Source organism: Gobius niger (genome assembly GCF_951799975.1).
Source record: "Gobius niger genome assembly, contig: SCAFFOLD_35, whole genome shotgun sequence".
In the NCBI taxonomy this organism is placed as follows: domain Eukaryota; kingdom Metazoa; phylum Chordata; class Actinopteri; order Gobiiformes; family Gobiidae; genus Gobius; species Gobius niger.
In genome coordinates this window covers 345,814-362,723 of record NW_027639229.1, presented here as the reverse complement: position 1 = coordinate 362,723, position 16,910 = coordinate 345,814, and the positions used below count along the sequence as shown (strand labels likewise).

The 16,910-nt window shown below is 45.0% G+C and overlaps 1 protein-coding gene across 1 annotated transcript; it reads left to right on the top strand.

Annotated features, from left to right (window-relative positions):
- Window positions 1-272: 272 nt before the first annotated feature.
- LOC306982719 (NLR family CARD domain-containing protein 3-like) lies at window positions 273-15,818 on the top strand (the record flags this gene model as incomplete). The annotated part of the gene is made up of 7 exons (XM_079583184.1): window positions 273-345; window positions 1,228-3,016; window positions 3,086-3,253; window positions 3,324-3,497; window positions 4,114-4,429; window positions 9,154-9,275; window positions 15,695-15,818. 7 exons carry the CDS (start codon window positions 273-275, stop codon window positions 15,816-15,818), a joined length of 2,766 nt encoding a protein of 921 aa, XP_079439310.1.
- Between the last annotated feature and the right edge of the window lie 1,092 nt (window positions 15,819-16,910).

The following is a 16,910-nucleotide window of genomic DNA, read 5'->3' as shown; positions in this document are numbered from 1 at the left end:
AGAAGGATCTGGCTGAGCGTCTGTGGAGCAGTAGGTTCATTTCACTCAGTCATTTGATCTTCTCTGAAACTCAGCTGTAGAAAAGTTAAATCATCGACTGGACTGGGTTTGGTAAAGCTGAGGACGTTTCGCTTCTCGTCACAGAAGCTTCTTCTGAGCTTTTCAGGTCAGAAAAAGGAAGGGAATCTTATTTGTATAACACTTTTCATATGACACAAGTCACACCCAAAGCGCTTCACATGAAAGGGAGGGGGTTCATTCACTCAATGCTGATGGCGGAAAGCCACATTTGTAGCCACAGTTTCTTCTGGTGGCTGCTCATCTCTGCTCACATCTGCTCCAACGGTCCCTCTGACCAACACCAACCACTCACACATAGGCATGAGGAGGAGGAACCAAAAACTGCCAAACATCCTTTCCTCAAGTTGTTTCCAGTGTCACTCAACCAGCAGGTCTTTGTTCTGCTCTGAAGCTGAGCCTTATAGAGGGTGGTTTACCTGGTCTCAATAGGCCGTTACAGAGCGGGGGTCCCCCCTCTACTATTGAGACGGGGTTTCTTTTGTCTCACAAGTATAGCTTCCTTTACTCTCCTTTCGAACCAACTCTTCTCTTTCTTGATCTTCACCCACGTGTCGTCCACGTGACCAGGAGAAATGCCTGTGTAGGAAGCCAAGGCTCTCTTCTCAACTTTAAGTTGGCCACAATGGGGGAGACCGGAGAACCCAATGCACAGCCATTAATCTGCTTCTGAACTGGAAATATGTGGTGTTAAGGCATATGTCCGGCAGGTGGCAGATGTTGGTCCTCTCAGACAATGTAGTCTCCTAACAGTCTCTGTCTCACCGCTGTGCCCGTCTCTGAGGTGGGGAGACCGGACACCATTGTCTCATCTGTGTCCAGCTGCAGATCTTTGACCTTGTTGACAAAGTCCTGTGTGTTCTCCACATGATGGAGAATCAGAATCTTGATTCTGCAAACAGCGTGAGTAAAGGATGTTCCTCCTCCTGGAAGAGCCTGGGTCTTATTTAGATATGAATCCAGTTTGTGTAAATGTGTCTTTTCTGACCTAAAGAGCTCAGAAGAAGCCTCTGTGACGAGAAGCGAAACATCCTCAAATTTATCAAAACCCAGTCCAGTCGATGATTAAACCTTTTCTACAATGGATTCTCCCTGGATGAATGAGAGCCTTCACAAACACTCTCAGGCTCTGTCTGTGTCTTCATTCAGGGAGTCGTCCTGGAGTTCTTCGGCGTAAACTGAAGCGTGACCTGCAGCAGAAGTGTCAGTGTGTGTTTGAGGGCGTGGCTAAAACAGGAAGCCCCGCCCTCCTGCAGCAGATTTACACAGAGCTCTATATCACAGAGGGAGGGGCCTCAGAGGTCAACCAGGAACATGAGGTCAGACAGATGGAAACAGCCTCCAGGAAAGCAGGCGGAGCAGAGACGGCCATCACATGTGAAGACATGTTTAAAGGCCCCGTGGACACAGAAGCGCCCGTCAGAACAGTGCTGACAAAGGGAGTGGCTGGCATCGGGAAAACACTGCTCACTCAGAAGTTCAGTCTGGACTGGGCTGAAGGCAAAGCCCACCAGGACGTCCAGCTGCTGTTCCCCTTCACTTTCAGAGCACTCAATGTGCTGAAGGACAGGAGCTTCAGCCTGGTGCAGCTGCTCCATCACTTCTTTAGAGGAACAGAAGAAGTAAGCAGCTTTGAAGATCTGCAGCTGCTCTTCATCTTTGACGGTCTGGACGAGTGCAGACTTCCTCTGGACTTCACCCGAACCAAGGCCCTGACGGAGCCCACAGAGAGCGCCTCAGTGGAGGAGCTGCTGGTGAACCTCATCAGGGGGAGCCTGCTTCCCTCCGCTCGCCTCTGGATAACCACACGCCCCGCGGCGGCCAATCTGATCCCTGCATGGTGCGTATCCATGGTGACAGAGGTGCGAGGGTTCAGCGACCCACAGAAGGAGCTGTACTTCAGGAACAGGTTCAGAGACGAGGCCCAAACAATCATCTCCCACATCAAGACGTCCCGAAGCCTCCACATCATGTGCTTCATGCCAGTCTTCTGCTGGATCCTCTCCACAGTCCTGGAGCATTTGCTGAAGACCAGAGCGAGAGCAGAACTGCCCAAGACCCTGACTCAGATGTACATCCACTTCCTGGTGGTTCAGGCCAAAGTCAAGAACATCAAGTATGAAGGAGGATCTGAGACAGACCCACACTGGAGTCCAGAGACTAGGAAGATGGTGCAGTCTCTGGGAAAACTGGCCTTTGAGCAGCTGCAGAAAGGAAACCTGATCTTCTACGAGAGTGACCTGAGCGAGTGTGGGCTGGACGCTGCAGCCGCCTCAGTGTACTCCGGAGTCTTCACAGAGGTCTTTAGAGAGGAGCCAGGCCTGTACCAGGACAAGGTCTACTGCTTCATCCATCTGACTGTGCAGGAGTTTCTGGCTGCTCTTCACGTCCATCAGACCTTCACCAACACTGGCATCAATCTGATGATGGAAAAAATGTCTCGAGTCTCCAGGTTGAGCCAGTTTAATAACATCAGTCCTGAAAAATTCTACCGCTCTGCAGTGGATCAGGCCTTACAGAGTCCAAAAGGACACCTGGACTTGTTCCTGCGCTTCCTCCTGGGTCTTTCACTGCCGACCAATCAGAGCCTTCTCCAAGGTCTGCTGACACAGACAGGAAGTAGCTCCCAAACCAATCAGAAAACAGCTAAGTACATCAAGCAGAAGCTGAGTGAGGAAGTGTCTGCAGAGAGAAGCATCAACCTGCTCCACTGTCTGAATGAACTGAATGATGGTTCTCTGGTGGAGCAGGTCCAACAGTACCTGAGGTCAGGACGTCTGTCTGAAGGTGGACTGTCTCCTGCTCAGTGGTCAGCTCTGGCCTTCATCTTACTGTCATCAGAAGAAGCTCTGGAGCAGTTTGAGCTGAAGAAATACTCTGCTTCAGAGGAGGCTCTGCTGAGGCTGCTGCCAGTGGTCAAAGCCTCCAACAAAGCTCTGTGAGTGAGGTCTATGTAAGTATGAACCTTCTAAACTTCTCCTAAAACAGTGTCTCCTCTGTCCTTCAGACTGAGCGACTGTAACCTGTCAGAGAACTGCTGTGAAGCTCTGTCCTCAGTCCTCAGCTCCTCTAGTCTGACAGTCCTGGACCTCAGTAAGAATGACCTGAAGGACTCAGGGCTGACGTGGTTGTCTGTTGGACTGATGAGTCCTCACTGTAAACTGGAGCAGCTCAGGTCAGAGGGTTTACTCTTCATCTCTGTGAGTTTGTCATTTCTATGACTCTGTTTAACCCTGTGTGTTCAGACTGTCAGGGTGTCTGATCTCAGAGAAAGGCTGTGCTGCTCTGGCCACAGCTCTGAGGTCCAACCCCTCCCACCTGACACATCTGGATCTGAGCTTCAACCATCCAGGAGACACAGGAGTGAAGCTCCTGACTGCTCTACAGGAGGACCCCCACTGCTCACTCTCCACTCTCAGGTGAGGACAGTTATTACAGAAAACACCAACTTCACTGTCAGAAAAAAACCTGGTCATGGTCTCATTCACACCTGGGACTCGGCTCCATTGGGACCAAAGTTGCAACAATGTTTCATTTTTCCACCTGGTGCTTTTTTTAATCTAACCAACATTCTAAATGCAGAGCTCCTCTGCAGCCTGTGGGGGCGCTGTAGCAAAACCTTCCACAGAATAAATAGTGAACAAGAAACACGCTTCTCTGATCGATTAAACTCCACTTCCTGGAGGAGGCGGAGCTGATGGCGGAGTGAGCAGTGTGATCAGCCCTGATCACACACCTGTGAAAGCTCCAAATCCAAAAGAAAAGAAAAGAGTGCCGATGATACGATGGATTCCATTTTGAAAGCGGTGTTTGAGCTCACGGGGAAGATGGCTAGACAGACGAAAAGTTGGATGCCCAAACTGATCTCCTGAGAAAGTTTGAGGTGAAGATATAAACTAATACTGAAGCTATCAAGGCCAACAAACAGGATATCAGTGAGCTGCAAAAGAAAATGGAAGTGCTTCAGACAGAAAACAAGCATCTTAATGAAGCGATCCTCGAGCAAGCTCGATATAAGCGTCGCTGAAACTTGAGGATAAACGGGCTGGTTGAAAAGAATGGAGAAGACACCAGAGAAGTCGTTATTGGGATCCTAACCAGAGTGGTGCCCATGTCCATGGAGAAGCTTTGTGAGGCTGTGGACACGGTGCATCGTCTGGGCGTAAAGGGTACAGCGGCAACCTCCAACAACCGCCTGCGTTCAATAATTATTCAGTTCACACAGAGAACGGTCAAGGATGACGTTTGGAAAAGATCCAGAGAAGCCCTGGTTTGTAAGGAATTGCACATCTACTTCAAGAAAGACTACATCAAAGAAGATCGGGAGGCACGAGCCAAACTGTACCCAGTGGTACAGGAAGCAAGGAAGAAAGGCCTGAGAGCATATCTGATGGAAGGATATGCAATAATAGATGGCAAACGTGTGGATCCTCCTGAATAGATTAGCTCACCAGGTTCCTTCAAATGACTGAACTCCTGAAAGTGACATGCACTTTTTTTGTTAGAAAGGACACAAATTGTCTCATTCCTGCGCAGATGGTTCTAGCGCTAAACCTTAGTTCTCAGGTATGTTATCTTTCATGTCTTTAAACACTAGGGGGCTTAAAAATATTGTCAAACGTGAAGCAATTTTTTTGTTTTGTAAGGAGCACCCACTCCACTAAGGAAGATGTTTGTTAGTCACGGTACTTCACATTCAGGTTTAATGACGAAAACTATATTCTGATCTGTGTTTATGGGTACAATGATAGAGTTAAAAACAGAGTGTTAATTGCAGATTTATGTAAACAAATTGATGACTGTAGGAATTCTTACTTAAATGATAGAATAATAGTAGGTGGTGACTTTAATCTAGCACCAGACTTATGGTTGGATAGAAACCCTCCAAAGGCTCAATGCCACAAATATGATGATCTTCTTATCTCACTGATGATTACTGCAAATTTAATTGACTACTGGAGGATAAAAAATCCAAAAACTTTTCATGGTTTAATGCATCTGGAAATGGTCAAAGCTCAAGAATTGACTTTTGGCTGATCTCTGTGTCCTTGGCAAATTTTGTTAGTGACTGTTCTACTTCAGCTTCTCCCCTGACTGATCATTGTGTTGTTACACTTTCTCTCCTATTTTCAAGAATTCCTTCTGAATTGAATCGAACCTGGAAATTTAATAATACCCTATTGTATAATTCTTATTTTTGTAAAAAGGTTAAACAGTTATTATCAGAAATTGGTGCCATGGACATGTCCTCAGTTAGCAAATGGGAATGGTTTAAGTTTAAAGCTAAAGAACTCGCTATTCAAACTGGAAAATATCTATCTCAACGGAAAAGACAGAAGCAATTAGATATTATAAACCATATCAATAGGCTTTCTGAAATAAAGGAGTTTTGATAGGAGTGTTGAGTTAAATAAGTTACAGTCAGAATTAGACAATTTATATTTAGATAAGGCTAAAGGTGCTTATGTACGGTCTCGCGCTCGATGGCTAGAAGAGGGAAAGAAAAATACTTCTTACTTTTTTAATCTTGAAAAACATCGTCAGTTAAAAAAGAAATTCACTAAATTGAATATAAAGGGTTCTGTTACAGGAGACCTTAACTTAATCAATGGAGAAATTCACAGGTTTTATTCTAAGTTATATGAGTCGAACTTTTCTGAACCTGACTGTCAAATGTTTTTGAATGCCCTTAAAGATTTTATATAAAAAATTAATCTAGATTTTAAACAATTAATGGAAAAAACTTTAAATATTGAGGAAATGGATAAAGCTATTCAGAAAATGCCACTGGGTAAGTCTCCGGGCATAGACGGATTAACGACTGAATTTTACAGACACTTTTGGCAGGATCTCAGAGTTTTGCTACACAAAGCCTTTCTAGAATGTATCTCTGCCGGGGATCTTTCCAACACAATGAAACTAGGTATTATCACATTAATCCCCAAACCAAACAAGGATGTCTTACAGTTGGATAACTGGAGACCAATAATGTTATAATGTAATGATTATAAGATCTTGGCTCATGTTTTTGCTGACAGACTGAATAACGGACTTGAGGACATAATTGATGAATGTCAGTCTGCATTTATAAAAGGAAGAAATATTCACAATCATATTAGATTGATTTTTGATCTGTTGGATTATAATGGCTTTGTTGATCAAGACAGTCTTGTATTATTTTTGGACTTTTATAAGGCGTTCGATAAGCTAGAACATTCTTTTTTGATCAAAGCCTTAAATTATCTGGGTTTTGGAGACTATTTTTGTGCAATAATCAGAATGTTTTATAAAGATATACAGTATATAGTGCAGTATCTCTTAACCCAGGTCTTACCCTCAGATTTCGAGTGGGGCGTGGTATTCGTCAAAGGATGTCCAATCTCCCCAAAATTGTTTATTTTAGCCACTCATTTTTTGGCTCTTTCCGTTATGAATAACCCCATGATTCAAGGAATTACAATTTTTGACAGACAATTTACAATTAGTCAATTTGCTGATGACAAAAAAACAGTCAAATGGTTGAAAATGCTCTTGACTCAATTTCTTTGTTTTCAAAGGCTTCAGGTGTAAAGTTAAATATTAAAAAATGTGAAATTCTCCCTGTACATACATGCCATCATGGCAGTATTTCATCAATAAGGGTTGAAAATGAGGTAAAATATTTGGGTATATTAATTTCTAAAAATATTATCAGAAGAGAGGAGGTTAATATCACTGAACGGTTAATGGTCATGAAAAAAGGTCTGAGCCACTGGTTAACTAGAGACTTGACTATCTTTGGTATAAACTTACTTTCTAAGGCTGAAGGTGTGTCTAAGGTCATATATCCTTGTCACTCCACATTTATTTCATCACAAAACATGAAGAAAGCAAATTCTATAATTTTTCAAATTTTATAGAGAAATAAAACTCATTACCTGAAACGATCTCAACTAGTAAAAAGTTATGACAAGGGTGGTATCAATGCTCTTGACTTCGAAGCCATGGTTGGCACGCTCAAAATGAAATGGTTGAAATCTTTTGTGATGCACAAAGATTCCATGTGGTTTCATATCCCAAATTCCTTATTTAAACAACTAGGTGGGATTGAATTCCTACTGTGTTGTGATTTTGAGATCACCAAAATACCGTTAAGTCTATCAAAATTTCACAAACAAATACTTCATGTTTGGAAAATGACATTTAGTCATAATTTTTCACCTCATAATTCAACTCTGTGGAACAATACAACAATTTTAATCAATAGAAAATCTATATTCATACAAAACTGATTCGAGAAAAATATTATTTTTATAAGAGACTTAGTGGATAAAAATGGTAATTTTCTAAATTTCTCTGATTTTGTGGACAAATATAACCTGATCTGCGAAAGGAAATGTTTTGATAAAATTTGTAAATCAATTCCACAGTCTTTGATTCAGTTAATTCAAAACACGCTTCTGTCTTCTCAGGTAACAATTGCACTGCCAAAAAAAAGATAAATGACTATAATTTTATTGATTTCAAATGTAATAATAAGTGTCTGAGGCAAATAATTTATCATGACTATAATGGTACTTCTTTCAGGAAATTGGACTCTTCAGTCAATCATGAAGCAAAACTCAAGGCGCACTCTGCCTTTATTAAATGGCCAGTTTCTCCTAAAGTGAAGGAGACTCATTCTAAATTAATAAATACTGTATACCCTGTGAACCAATTTCTTGAAAGAAGATTTAAATTTGATGTTGACCCATGTACTTTCTGCAGCCAAGATGTTGAAACTATTTGTCATTTATTTTTTGAATGTCACAATTCAAATGTTTTCTGGAATGACGTCCGGAGTTGGATTAATGTGAAGCTTAGTATTCCCCCCTTAGGCATGTCACACGTTTTGCTTTATATGGACAATTTGGACCCTTCATTATCAGATGTCATTAATATTATTGTGCTTTTAGCTAAACATCATATTCATTACTGAAAATGGAGGGGTAATAAGCCATCTTTTCCCTTCTTTATCAATGAATTTAAAATGTTCTACAGCTCTCTAAAGGGCCTGTCACAATTGGCGTACGGGCACTATGCGATCATTTGCGACCTCAAAATATGAAAGTTGTGCGATCACTCTCTTTTGGCGCACGGGCGTCTGCACGAGCGACCGCTATTGACTGCATGAAAAGGTGTGAATCGCAGTTGGCGTATGTGGCGCAGCTGAATGTCATGCATGCACAAAATTCAGTGGCGGTCGATTGCGACTGAATAAAGCCGCAGCAGGCCGCTACGGTCGTGAGAATGGTGAGAGATAAATCGTCTCAGCCGCGCAGATGGTGAGACACTGGTGAGACACTGATGAGCGCCACTATCAGTCTCGGGCGATAGCTGCTGTAGATATATGGCTAGACACTGTTTCCTCTTCCCCCGTTTGGTCTAGAGCGCGGAGCAAACTTCGCACACGGGTCCTCATGAAAATGCAAACGAAGGCAATTTTGCCACAGTGCGCAAAATCTGAGGCAAGGAAATGGAGTATTTATTTTTACTGTGTGAAGTAAAGCGGCGTAAGAAATGATACGTGGGAGAAGCAGGTGTAAACCTTCACGCAGAACAATATAATGCAGTTTGTGAACCAATGTGGTGTTCTAAACGTTTGCAAAAGTTTGTATCTGGCTCATTTACAAAGATAAAATAATAATTGGGTTGTTTTAATGATGTGCGGGTTTATAAAGAAAGTATATGTTACCTGCGACCTGGTTTTCTTGGCTCGGAACAGTCCAAACAAAAGGCTCTACAAATTAAAAAGGCTCCACGAGTCTGTCCCACGTCCGTCCTCTTAAAGTCCTTAATCCTTAGGAAATCCGCGGGGACGGCGTGTTGATGATGGTTACATGAGCAGACACGAGCCGTATGTTCGCTGTTCACCTGCTGATCCCTGCGCATCTCCAAAGTGCGCGCGTGTCCTCCTCCTACTGGATCAATATCCCTTGCTTTTGAAGAGTCCATGATAACAACCTCATAGTCCTCGGACTAACATCCAGCAGCTGAGCTGTTTCCTGCGAGTTTCCATCCCCGATTTGATCGTGGCCTGTGCGCTGCGTACCGCAGCAGGTGACGCTCCTTGGACCAGCGCGTGGAGACCGCTGGACCAGCGCGTGGAGACCGCTGGATGAGCGCGTGGAGGGCACCGAGTTGTTAATTATTTTTTTCCCCTTCGACAACACGTGCACGTACACGATTAAATAGCTGAAGGAAACAGACACAAATCACAGGCAGTATCGATAGGCTGTTTCTTTAAAGCCAAGAGTATTTATTTGCGATAATGATAATTGTTTTTTTTTGCTTTTTTTTTAATAAAAAGTGATCATCATTGATTGTGGACGTCTGTCCTTTATTCGTCATAATTTGTAAATGTTCCCTCGAAGGCGCTCTGGCAGGAATACGTCAGACAGAAGCTGGTCACTTCCCCGGAGCAGGTCCTGAGCTCAGGGTCTTACTGAGCTTGGTGCGTAAAAGCCGTGATGCGCTAATGCCTCCAGCCATGTGTGGGGCGGCCAACATCGTGCACCGCGGGCCCAGTTTATTTATTGATTTTTTTTTCTCCACAAAAACGAACAAAGTCGCTCAACTAAACAGGCCCATTTTAATTTTACACCAGTTTCATTTGTAAACGCGCTGATCCGTCCGATAAGTTCACTCTAGTCCGCACCACTGTCCGCAATCAGTGTCTGTGGCCCGTGAACCAGCCTCTCATCAGCCTCTCATCAGCCTCTCACCAACCGCATTTGGACACTATCCAAATCAACCGCATCCAGTCGCAGCCCGTACTCTATTGTGACCGTGACTGCGATTTCTTAAAAGTCTACTTTGCGATCGTTGCGGCTGATTGCAATTTCAAATTTTGGCGCAGAACAAATGGGGGACAAACTCGCTGCGGTCAATGCGCCAATTGTGACAGGCCCTTAAAAACACTAAAAGACTGGAAAACTGCACGGACAATCAGCCACCAACTTTCAAAACTGCTTTTATTTTAAAAGAATTTGCTCCATTATTGTAAATATTTTACTTTGCTGAATGCTAGCCTTTATTTGTATTCTTTCAGTTAATAAACAAAAATTTAAAAAAATCCACTTCCTGTTCCGTCTTTTGTTTACAAAATGGAGCAGTTTCAGACTGTGGCCGAGTTGGTTTTACTTTCCACACTTTTTAATGCAACAGTGACTATTACTACACTGGGAACACACGGGTCTTTTTACAGACTAAATGGGCGATAAATGAGCCGATTCTCATCATGAGCAGAACCAGGACTAAACCAGGACTAAAGCATGACAAGCAAACCCTGGAGATGTTTTTTATTCACCTGACGACTGCGAAGGCTCCGGCAGAGACATCGAAAACTACATGAAGACTGTCTGTTGGAAACAGATGCTGCTTATGTCAAAGGTTTCTGCCTCATATTTAAGAGTCATGGCTTTTTTAGTGTAAATTTAGTATTAGCTGTCAGCTCTGATTATAGAGGCTCTGCACATGTGTTTTTATTTTAAATAGATTCCACTATATTCCGTAATGAATATTGTGATTGTCTCTGCTCTGTCTTTGTGTTACTCGTCTGTTTTGTTTGTATCAGACTCACAGCGTCCTGTAACTTTGCTCTCTGGCTCAGTCGTTTTCACAAACCAAATGATCCGCTTCAGAGTTTGTCTGAACCGAGACCCAAGTTTTCAGCAGGACCAGGGTTCACATTGACCCAGATCAGAGTCTGTTTGCTCGTTCACAACACCTCAAATGAACCGGACTGTCCCAGCAAACGGGCCGAGCCTCAGATCAAGAGGAGGCTGTGAATGTGACGTGTTTATTCAGAGCCTGATGTTTGTGTTTCAGACTGAGTCCTGCTGGACAACGATGGATGGGGCTCAGCAGATGTAAGTCTGATTTTTTTTTTTTAAGTTTAACTGACTGCATTTGTTCAGAAAGAAACAAACATTTCTTATTGACTTTATTTCTCAGTTGTGTTTTCCCAGTTCAACTATTTTGAGTTGAGTTCTTAAGATAGAAGTGAATTTAGTTATAATAATAAGAATAAGAATAAGAATAATCCATTGTGTATCACTCCCTTTAAAGTGCAGGAGATAGTGAATGTGAGTTTTTTTTGTTATGTTAAGCTAGGACCAGAAGTTTAGTTTAGTTTAGTTTATTTCAGTCAGTATCTTCACACAGACACGATTGACTACAAAACATGAAAACACTGAAACAATGACTGAAAAGGGTTTTGGCTGAAGTGAAACACTTTTCTAAAGCCAAACCCTATTGCAACTTATAGCAACTTAGAGTAAACTGCAGTTTTACCATCTGCAAGATGAGGACAAATGATTATGTGTCTGTATCAATTAGTTACAAAATGAATTTGCACAAGTCACACATCAATCAATAACGTTATGTAAAGATATTGTTCTATTGCTCGGCTCTGAAGAAGGCATGGAACAGTGTAAACCACAACAGGACACAGAACATGGTGTAGCAAGATGTGAAGTGTGTATTCAATATGAACAATATTTACATTATTTACAAAAAGGAAATAATGGGGAAAAGTCCCATGGACGATTGTCCGGTTCAAGGGACTCAGTTCAGTTCATTAAGATAAGATAAGATAAGATAAGATAATCCTTTATTGATCTCACAAAGGAGAAATTCACTTGTTACAGTCGGCGTTCAAGAAGATCACTCAGAGTTAATAAAGTGCAGCTGATACAGAGATTATTGCACATGTTTCTTCACAGTCTTATTGCACAGTCTGACAGCAGACTGTATGGTAGCGCTCCGTCCTGCACTGAGGGTGTCTCACTCAGTCTGCCACTGAGAGAGCTGCTCAGCTCTTCTACAGTCCCGTGCAGTGGGTGGGAGGTGTTGTCCATGATGGAGGTGAGCTTGGCTAACACCCTCCTGTCCCTCACCTCCTCCACAGAGTCCAGGGGGCCCCAGGACGGAGCTGGCCCTCCTGACCAGCTTGTTCAGTCTGTTCTTGTCCCGCTCTGTGCGGCCCGGGGCCCAGCACACGGCAGCGTAGTGGAGAGCAGAGGCCACCACAGAGTCATAAAAAGTCCTGAGCAGAGGCCTGCTCACTCCGAACGACCTCAGTCTCCTCAGAAGGACCTCAGTCTCCTCAGAACGACCTCAGTCTCCTCAGAAGGTGGAGGCGACTTTGGCCCTTCTTGTACAGGGCGTTGGTGTTGTGGGACCAGTCCAGTTTATTGTTGAGGTGAACACCCAGGTACTTGAAACTGTCCACCTCCTCAATGTCCTCCCCCTGGATGTTCAGCGGTGTGTGCGGCAGTGGCTTCCTCGTGAAGTCGATCACCATCTCCTTCGTCTTACTGATGTTCAAGCACAGGTGGTTGCGCTCACACCAGTCCACAAAGTCTATGATGACTGACCGGTACTCCAGGTCGTTCCCCTTAGACACACAGCCCACGATGGCGGAGTCGTCGGAGAACTTCTGGAGATGACAGCTGTCCGTGTTGTATGTGAAGTCCGATGTGTAGATGGTGAAGAGAAACGGTGAGAGGACGGTGCCCTGAGGGGCCCCGGTGCTGCAGACGACCACCTCAGACTCACAGCTGCGCAGCCGCACATACTGTGGTCGGTCCGTGAGGTAGTCGATGGTCCATGCGGTGAGATGTTCATCCACTCCCGCGTCCTCCAGCTTCCCCCGCAGCAGCGCCGGCCTGATGGTGTTGAAGGCACTGGAGAAGTCAAAGAACATGACCCTCACAGCGTTCCCGCCGTGCTCCAGATGCGTGAGCGCCCGCTCCGACAGGTAGATGACAGCGTCCTCCACTCCGATGTTGGGTCTGTAGGCAAACTGCAGCGGGTCGAGGGTGGGGCTCGCCACAGAGCGGAGGTGGGTGAGGATGAGCCGCTCCATCGTCTTCATCAGGTGGGAGGTCAGGGCGACTGGTCTGTAGTGGGCCGGTTCCTTGGCGTGCGCTGTTTTAGGAACCGGGATCACACAGGAGGTCTTCCACAGGACGGGGACCTTCTCCAGGCAGTGGCTCAGGTTGTAGATGTGGCAGAGGACCTCGGAGAGCTGGTCTGCGCAGGTCCTCAGCAGCCTGGGACTGATGCCATCTGGTCCTGCAGCTTTCCCCCGCTTCAGTCGCCTCAGCTCCCTCCTCACCTGGTCCGGTGTGATGGAGAGGGGGGAGTGAGGGGGGGACTGGTGTGGGGGTGGACTGCCGGGGGTGGGGCAGGTGCTAGAGGAAGTCCGCATGGTGGGGGCTGGAGACGTGGGTGCAGGGGGGCTGGAGGCAGGTGAAGGTGGTCGGGGGAGGGGGGCAGTGTCCACTGTGCTGGAGACGTGTGAAGAGGAGGGAGTGGGGGGAGAATCAAACCGGTTGAAATGTTCGTTGAATTCATCCGCCCCGCGCTGGTCTCCATCAGCTGTCCCTCTGGCACTCTGTCCAAAACCGGAGATGTTCTTCAGTCCCCTCCACACGTCCCGTGCGTTGCCCTGTGCCAGCTTCTGCTCCAGCTTCTGCTCCAGCTTCTGCTCCAGCTTCTGCTCCAGCTTCTGCTCCAGCTTCTGCTCCAGCTTCTCGCTTAGAGGTTGCACTGTGTGGTTCAGTGTTCAAAGTTCATGGACTGTGATTGAGCGTGTGTGGGCTGAGCAGGCTACAGCGCCTCCTACCGAACAGTGGTTCTGAAGGGGTTTCGGTCCTGGGCTTTCAGCTCGCCATCAGCTGGGTCCATAGGTGGTATGGGGCACCGTGGATTGGATGGATCAATGGATTAGATGAACCCACAGATTGGATGGATCAATGGATTAGATGAACCCACAGATTGGATGGATCAATGGATTAGATGGACCACGGATCTAGTCGAGAGGAACCTGGCCTGCATAAACAGGACCAACCTTCAGTTATGTTGATTAAACATATTAATCCTTAAAAAAAAACAGGTCTAGTACATGTACAAATTCCAAAAAAACAAATCAATAATCATTAAAGTACTCATATCATTAGGTTCAATTAATACTGCACCATGAATAATAATGCAACTTGTGCACAATAAGCTAAATATTCAAAGGCTAATCAGTTTCAATGTTAGTGGCTATAAGCCAATAACGGGTTTACTTCATAATTCATTTCTGCTAACGTAAACTCATGGCCAACATCCTACAATTATTGCCACTGAGGCATTAGATAAACATATCAATACGACAAACACCGTAGGACAAAATGATCAGAGGACAGAGGTTGCTAGCGCCCGCACCAACAACATATGTCCCGAGCCCCATTCAAAACAAAGACTGGCGGCTGACAGCTAACACGAGCATGCTACAGCTAACACGAGCATGCCAATACAAACAAATGAGTGAATGCTCACCAGTCTCCTCTTAAACGGATCAAATGACGGCACCAGCGTAGTGTCCCGCTAAAGGTAGGGGCGCCTACAAGTTGACAGGCATACCAGTCACTACAACAGCATGTGAAGTTTAAAACCAGCTATTTAAAGGGTCTATCGCGTACCTGTGTAGCCGCTCGGAGTTGCCTCACCCACACAAACACGGAGAGTGGAGTGTGTGGGGCTCGCCATGATAAAAGAGGAAGTTGCGTCAGACGCAGCGCGGGAGGTCTCGCGAAAGCCGACCAAAGTAACGCGATATTACGTTCGGAAACCATATTTAAAGTTGACGTAAAAGAGCAAGAGATGTAGGGAACCGGTACAACTACTCTGGGTTACAACTGGTTTTAAATAGCACTTTTCTGGACACTCAAAGACACTTTACATTGCACTATTAGTTCACTCCATATTCGGTGGTGGTAAGCTACTATTGTAGCAATAGCTGCCCTGGGGTAGACTGACAGCGAGGCAACCACTCTGTGCCATCGGCCCCTCTGACCACCACCACTCACTCACCACATTCACCAGGCTTCTTGGTGTTACCAAACGGTCTCCCATCCAAGCACCGGCCAGGCCCTTCCTGCTGAGCTCCTGAGGTCTGACGGGATGGGGCAGAGCGAAGGTGGTGTGACCATTAATTTGACTAAACTCAATCCAGTTGAAGAGATTTAAAATGTCTAATACAAAATCAGTGTCCCTGTCAGTGTCAGTGTCTCTGTCTGTGTCTCTGTCTGTGTCTCCTCATCACAGAGACTGAACAGAGCCACAGGACCATCTACATCTACAACAATCACCAAACAGGGACTAACTGCTGCTGTGTTTTCTCTCCCTCAGATTTCACTGAACTCTCTCTGGATCCAAACACGGCTCACAGAAAACTCAAACTGTCTGACAACAACACGACGGCGACATTTGTGAGTGAGGAGCAGCCTTATCCAGATCATCAGGACAGATTTGACTGGTGGCCTCAGGTTCTGTGTGACTCTGGTCTGACTGGGCGCTGTTACTGGGAGGTCCAGTGGAGCGGAGAGGTTTATATATCAGTGTCTTACAGAGGAATCAGCAGGAAAGGAGGCAGTGCTGACAGTAGGTTTGGACACAATGATCAGTCTTGGAGTCTGTCCTGCTCTGAAGATGGTCTCTATGTTTGGCATAAAGACAAACCAACCCGTCTCCCTCACCTCCCCTCCTCCTCTGGGACAGTCGGGGTGCTTGTGGACTGTGCTGCTGGATCTCTGTCCTTCTACAGAGTCTCCTCTGAGGAACTGATCCACCTGGGCACCTTCAACACCACCTTCACTCAGACCCTGAGCCCTGGGTTTATGCTCTGGGATAAAGACTCCTCAGTGTCTCTGAGAGCTCTGTCAGACTGAGGCTCCTCTCACTGTTCAGTCTGTGTGGACTCTTTTACAGCTCCTCAGTGTCTCTGAGAGCTCTGTCAGACTGAGGCTCCTCTCACTGTTCAGTCTGTGTGGACTCTTTTACAGCTCCTCAGTGTCTCTGAGAGCTCTGTCAGACTGAGGCTCCTCTCACTGTTCAGACTGTGTGGACTCTTTTAAAGGCTCCTCAGTGTCTCTGGGAGCTCTGTCAGTCTGAGGCTCCTCTCTCTGCTTTTCAGACTGTGTGGACTCTTTTACAGATCCTCGGTGTCTCTGGGAGCTCTGTCAGTCTGAGGCTCCTCTCACTGTTCAGACTGTGTGGACTCTTTTAAAGACTCCTCAGTGACTCTGAGAGCTCTGTCAGTCTGAGGCTCCTCTCTGTGGACTCTTTTACGAACTTGACTTTTCTCTCCTGAAACTGAGGTGTTTGGATATTTTGTGGGTTTTTGATTATTGTTCATAATGTTTTTTTACATTTATCGTATCTCGGATATTAATCTATTGGTCTTGGATATTTGGAGGTCAAAATGATTTCCCAGTGTCCTCCTGCAGATGGGGCGTGTGTGTTATTTTGTTCTCGACAAGTGTTTTTTACTGTGATTACCAGAGCACATGAAGCAGCATTATGTCCATGAGCTGAACTGTGGAGCTCCTCTTCTCCTGGACTGAAACAGGACCTGGATCTCAGGGACTTTTACAAATGAACTAAAGCATGTGTGTTTTAAAGACTTTCGTGTAATATTAGAATCAATGTATTGTGTTTTGTAAATGTATTTTCTAATTTCTACATTTTCATATTTTAAAAGCCCTTATACTATATTATAGGGAAGAACATGCAAATCAGCCTTGGCTATAAATGTTGTGTGTTGCATTGTAATTGTACATCTGTTCCTGATCGAGTCAATAAATAAATTAAAATAAATAGATAAAGCGAGATTTCTTTCAAAAACTGACTTTCTCTCGTAGAGTTTTATTTGTTTGGTTCTTCTACAAATAAAATCTGCTGCTTTAAGTGTTCACGGAGCCTCTTTATTAACCGACTGCAACAACATTGTCGTCTAACTCTTCTCTGCTCATGAAGTACTC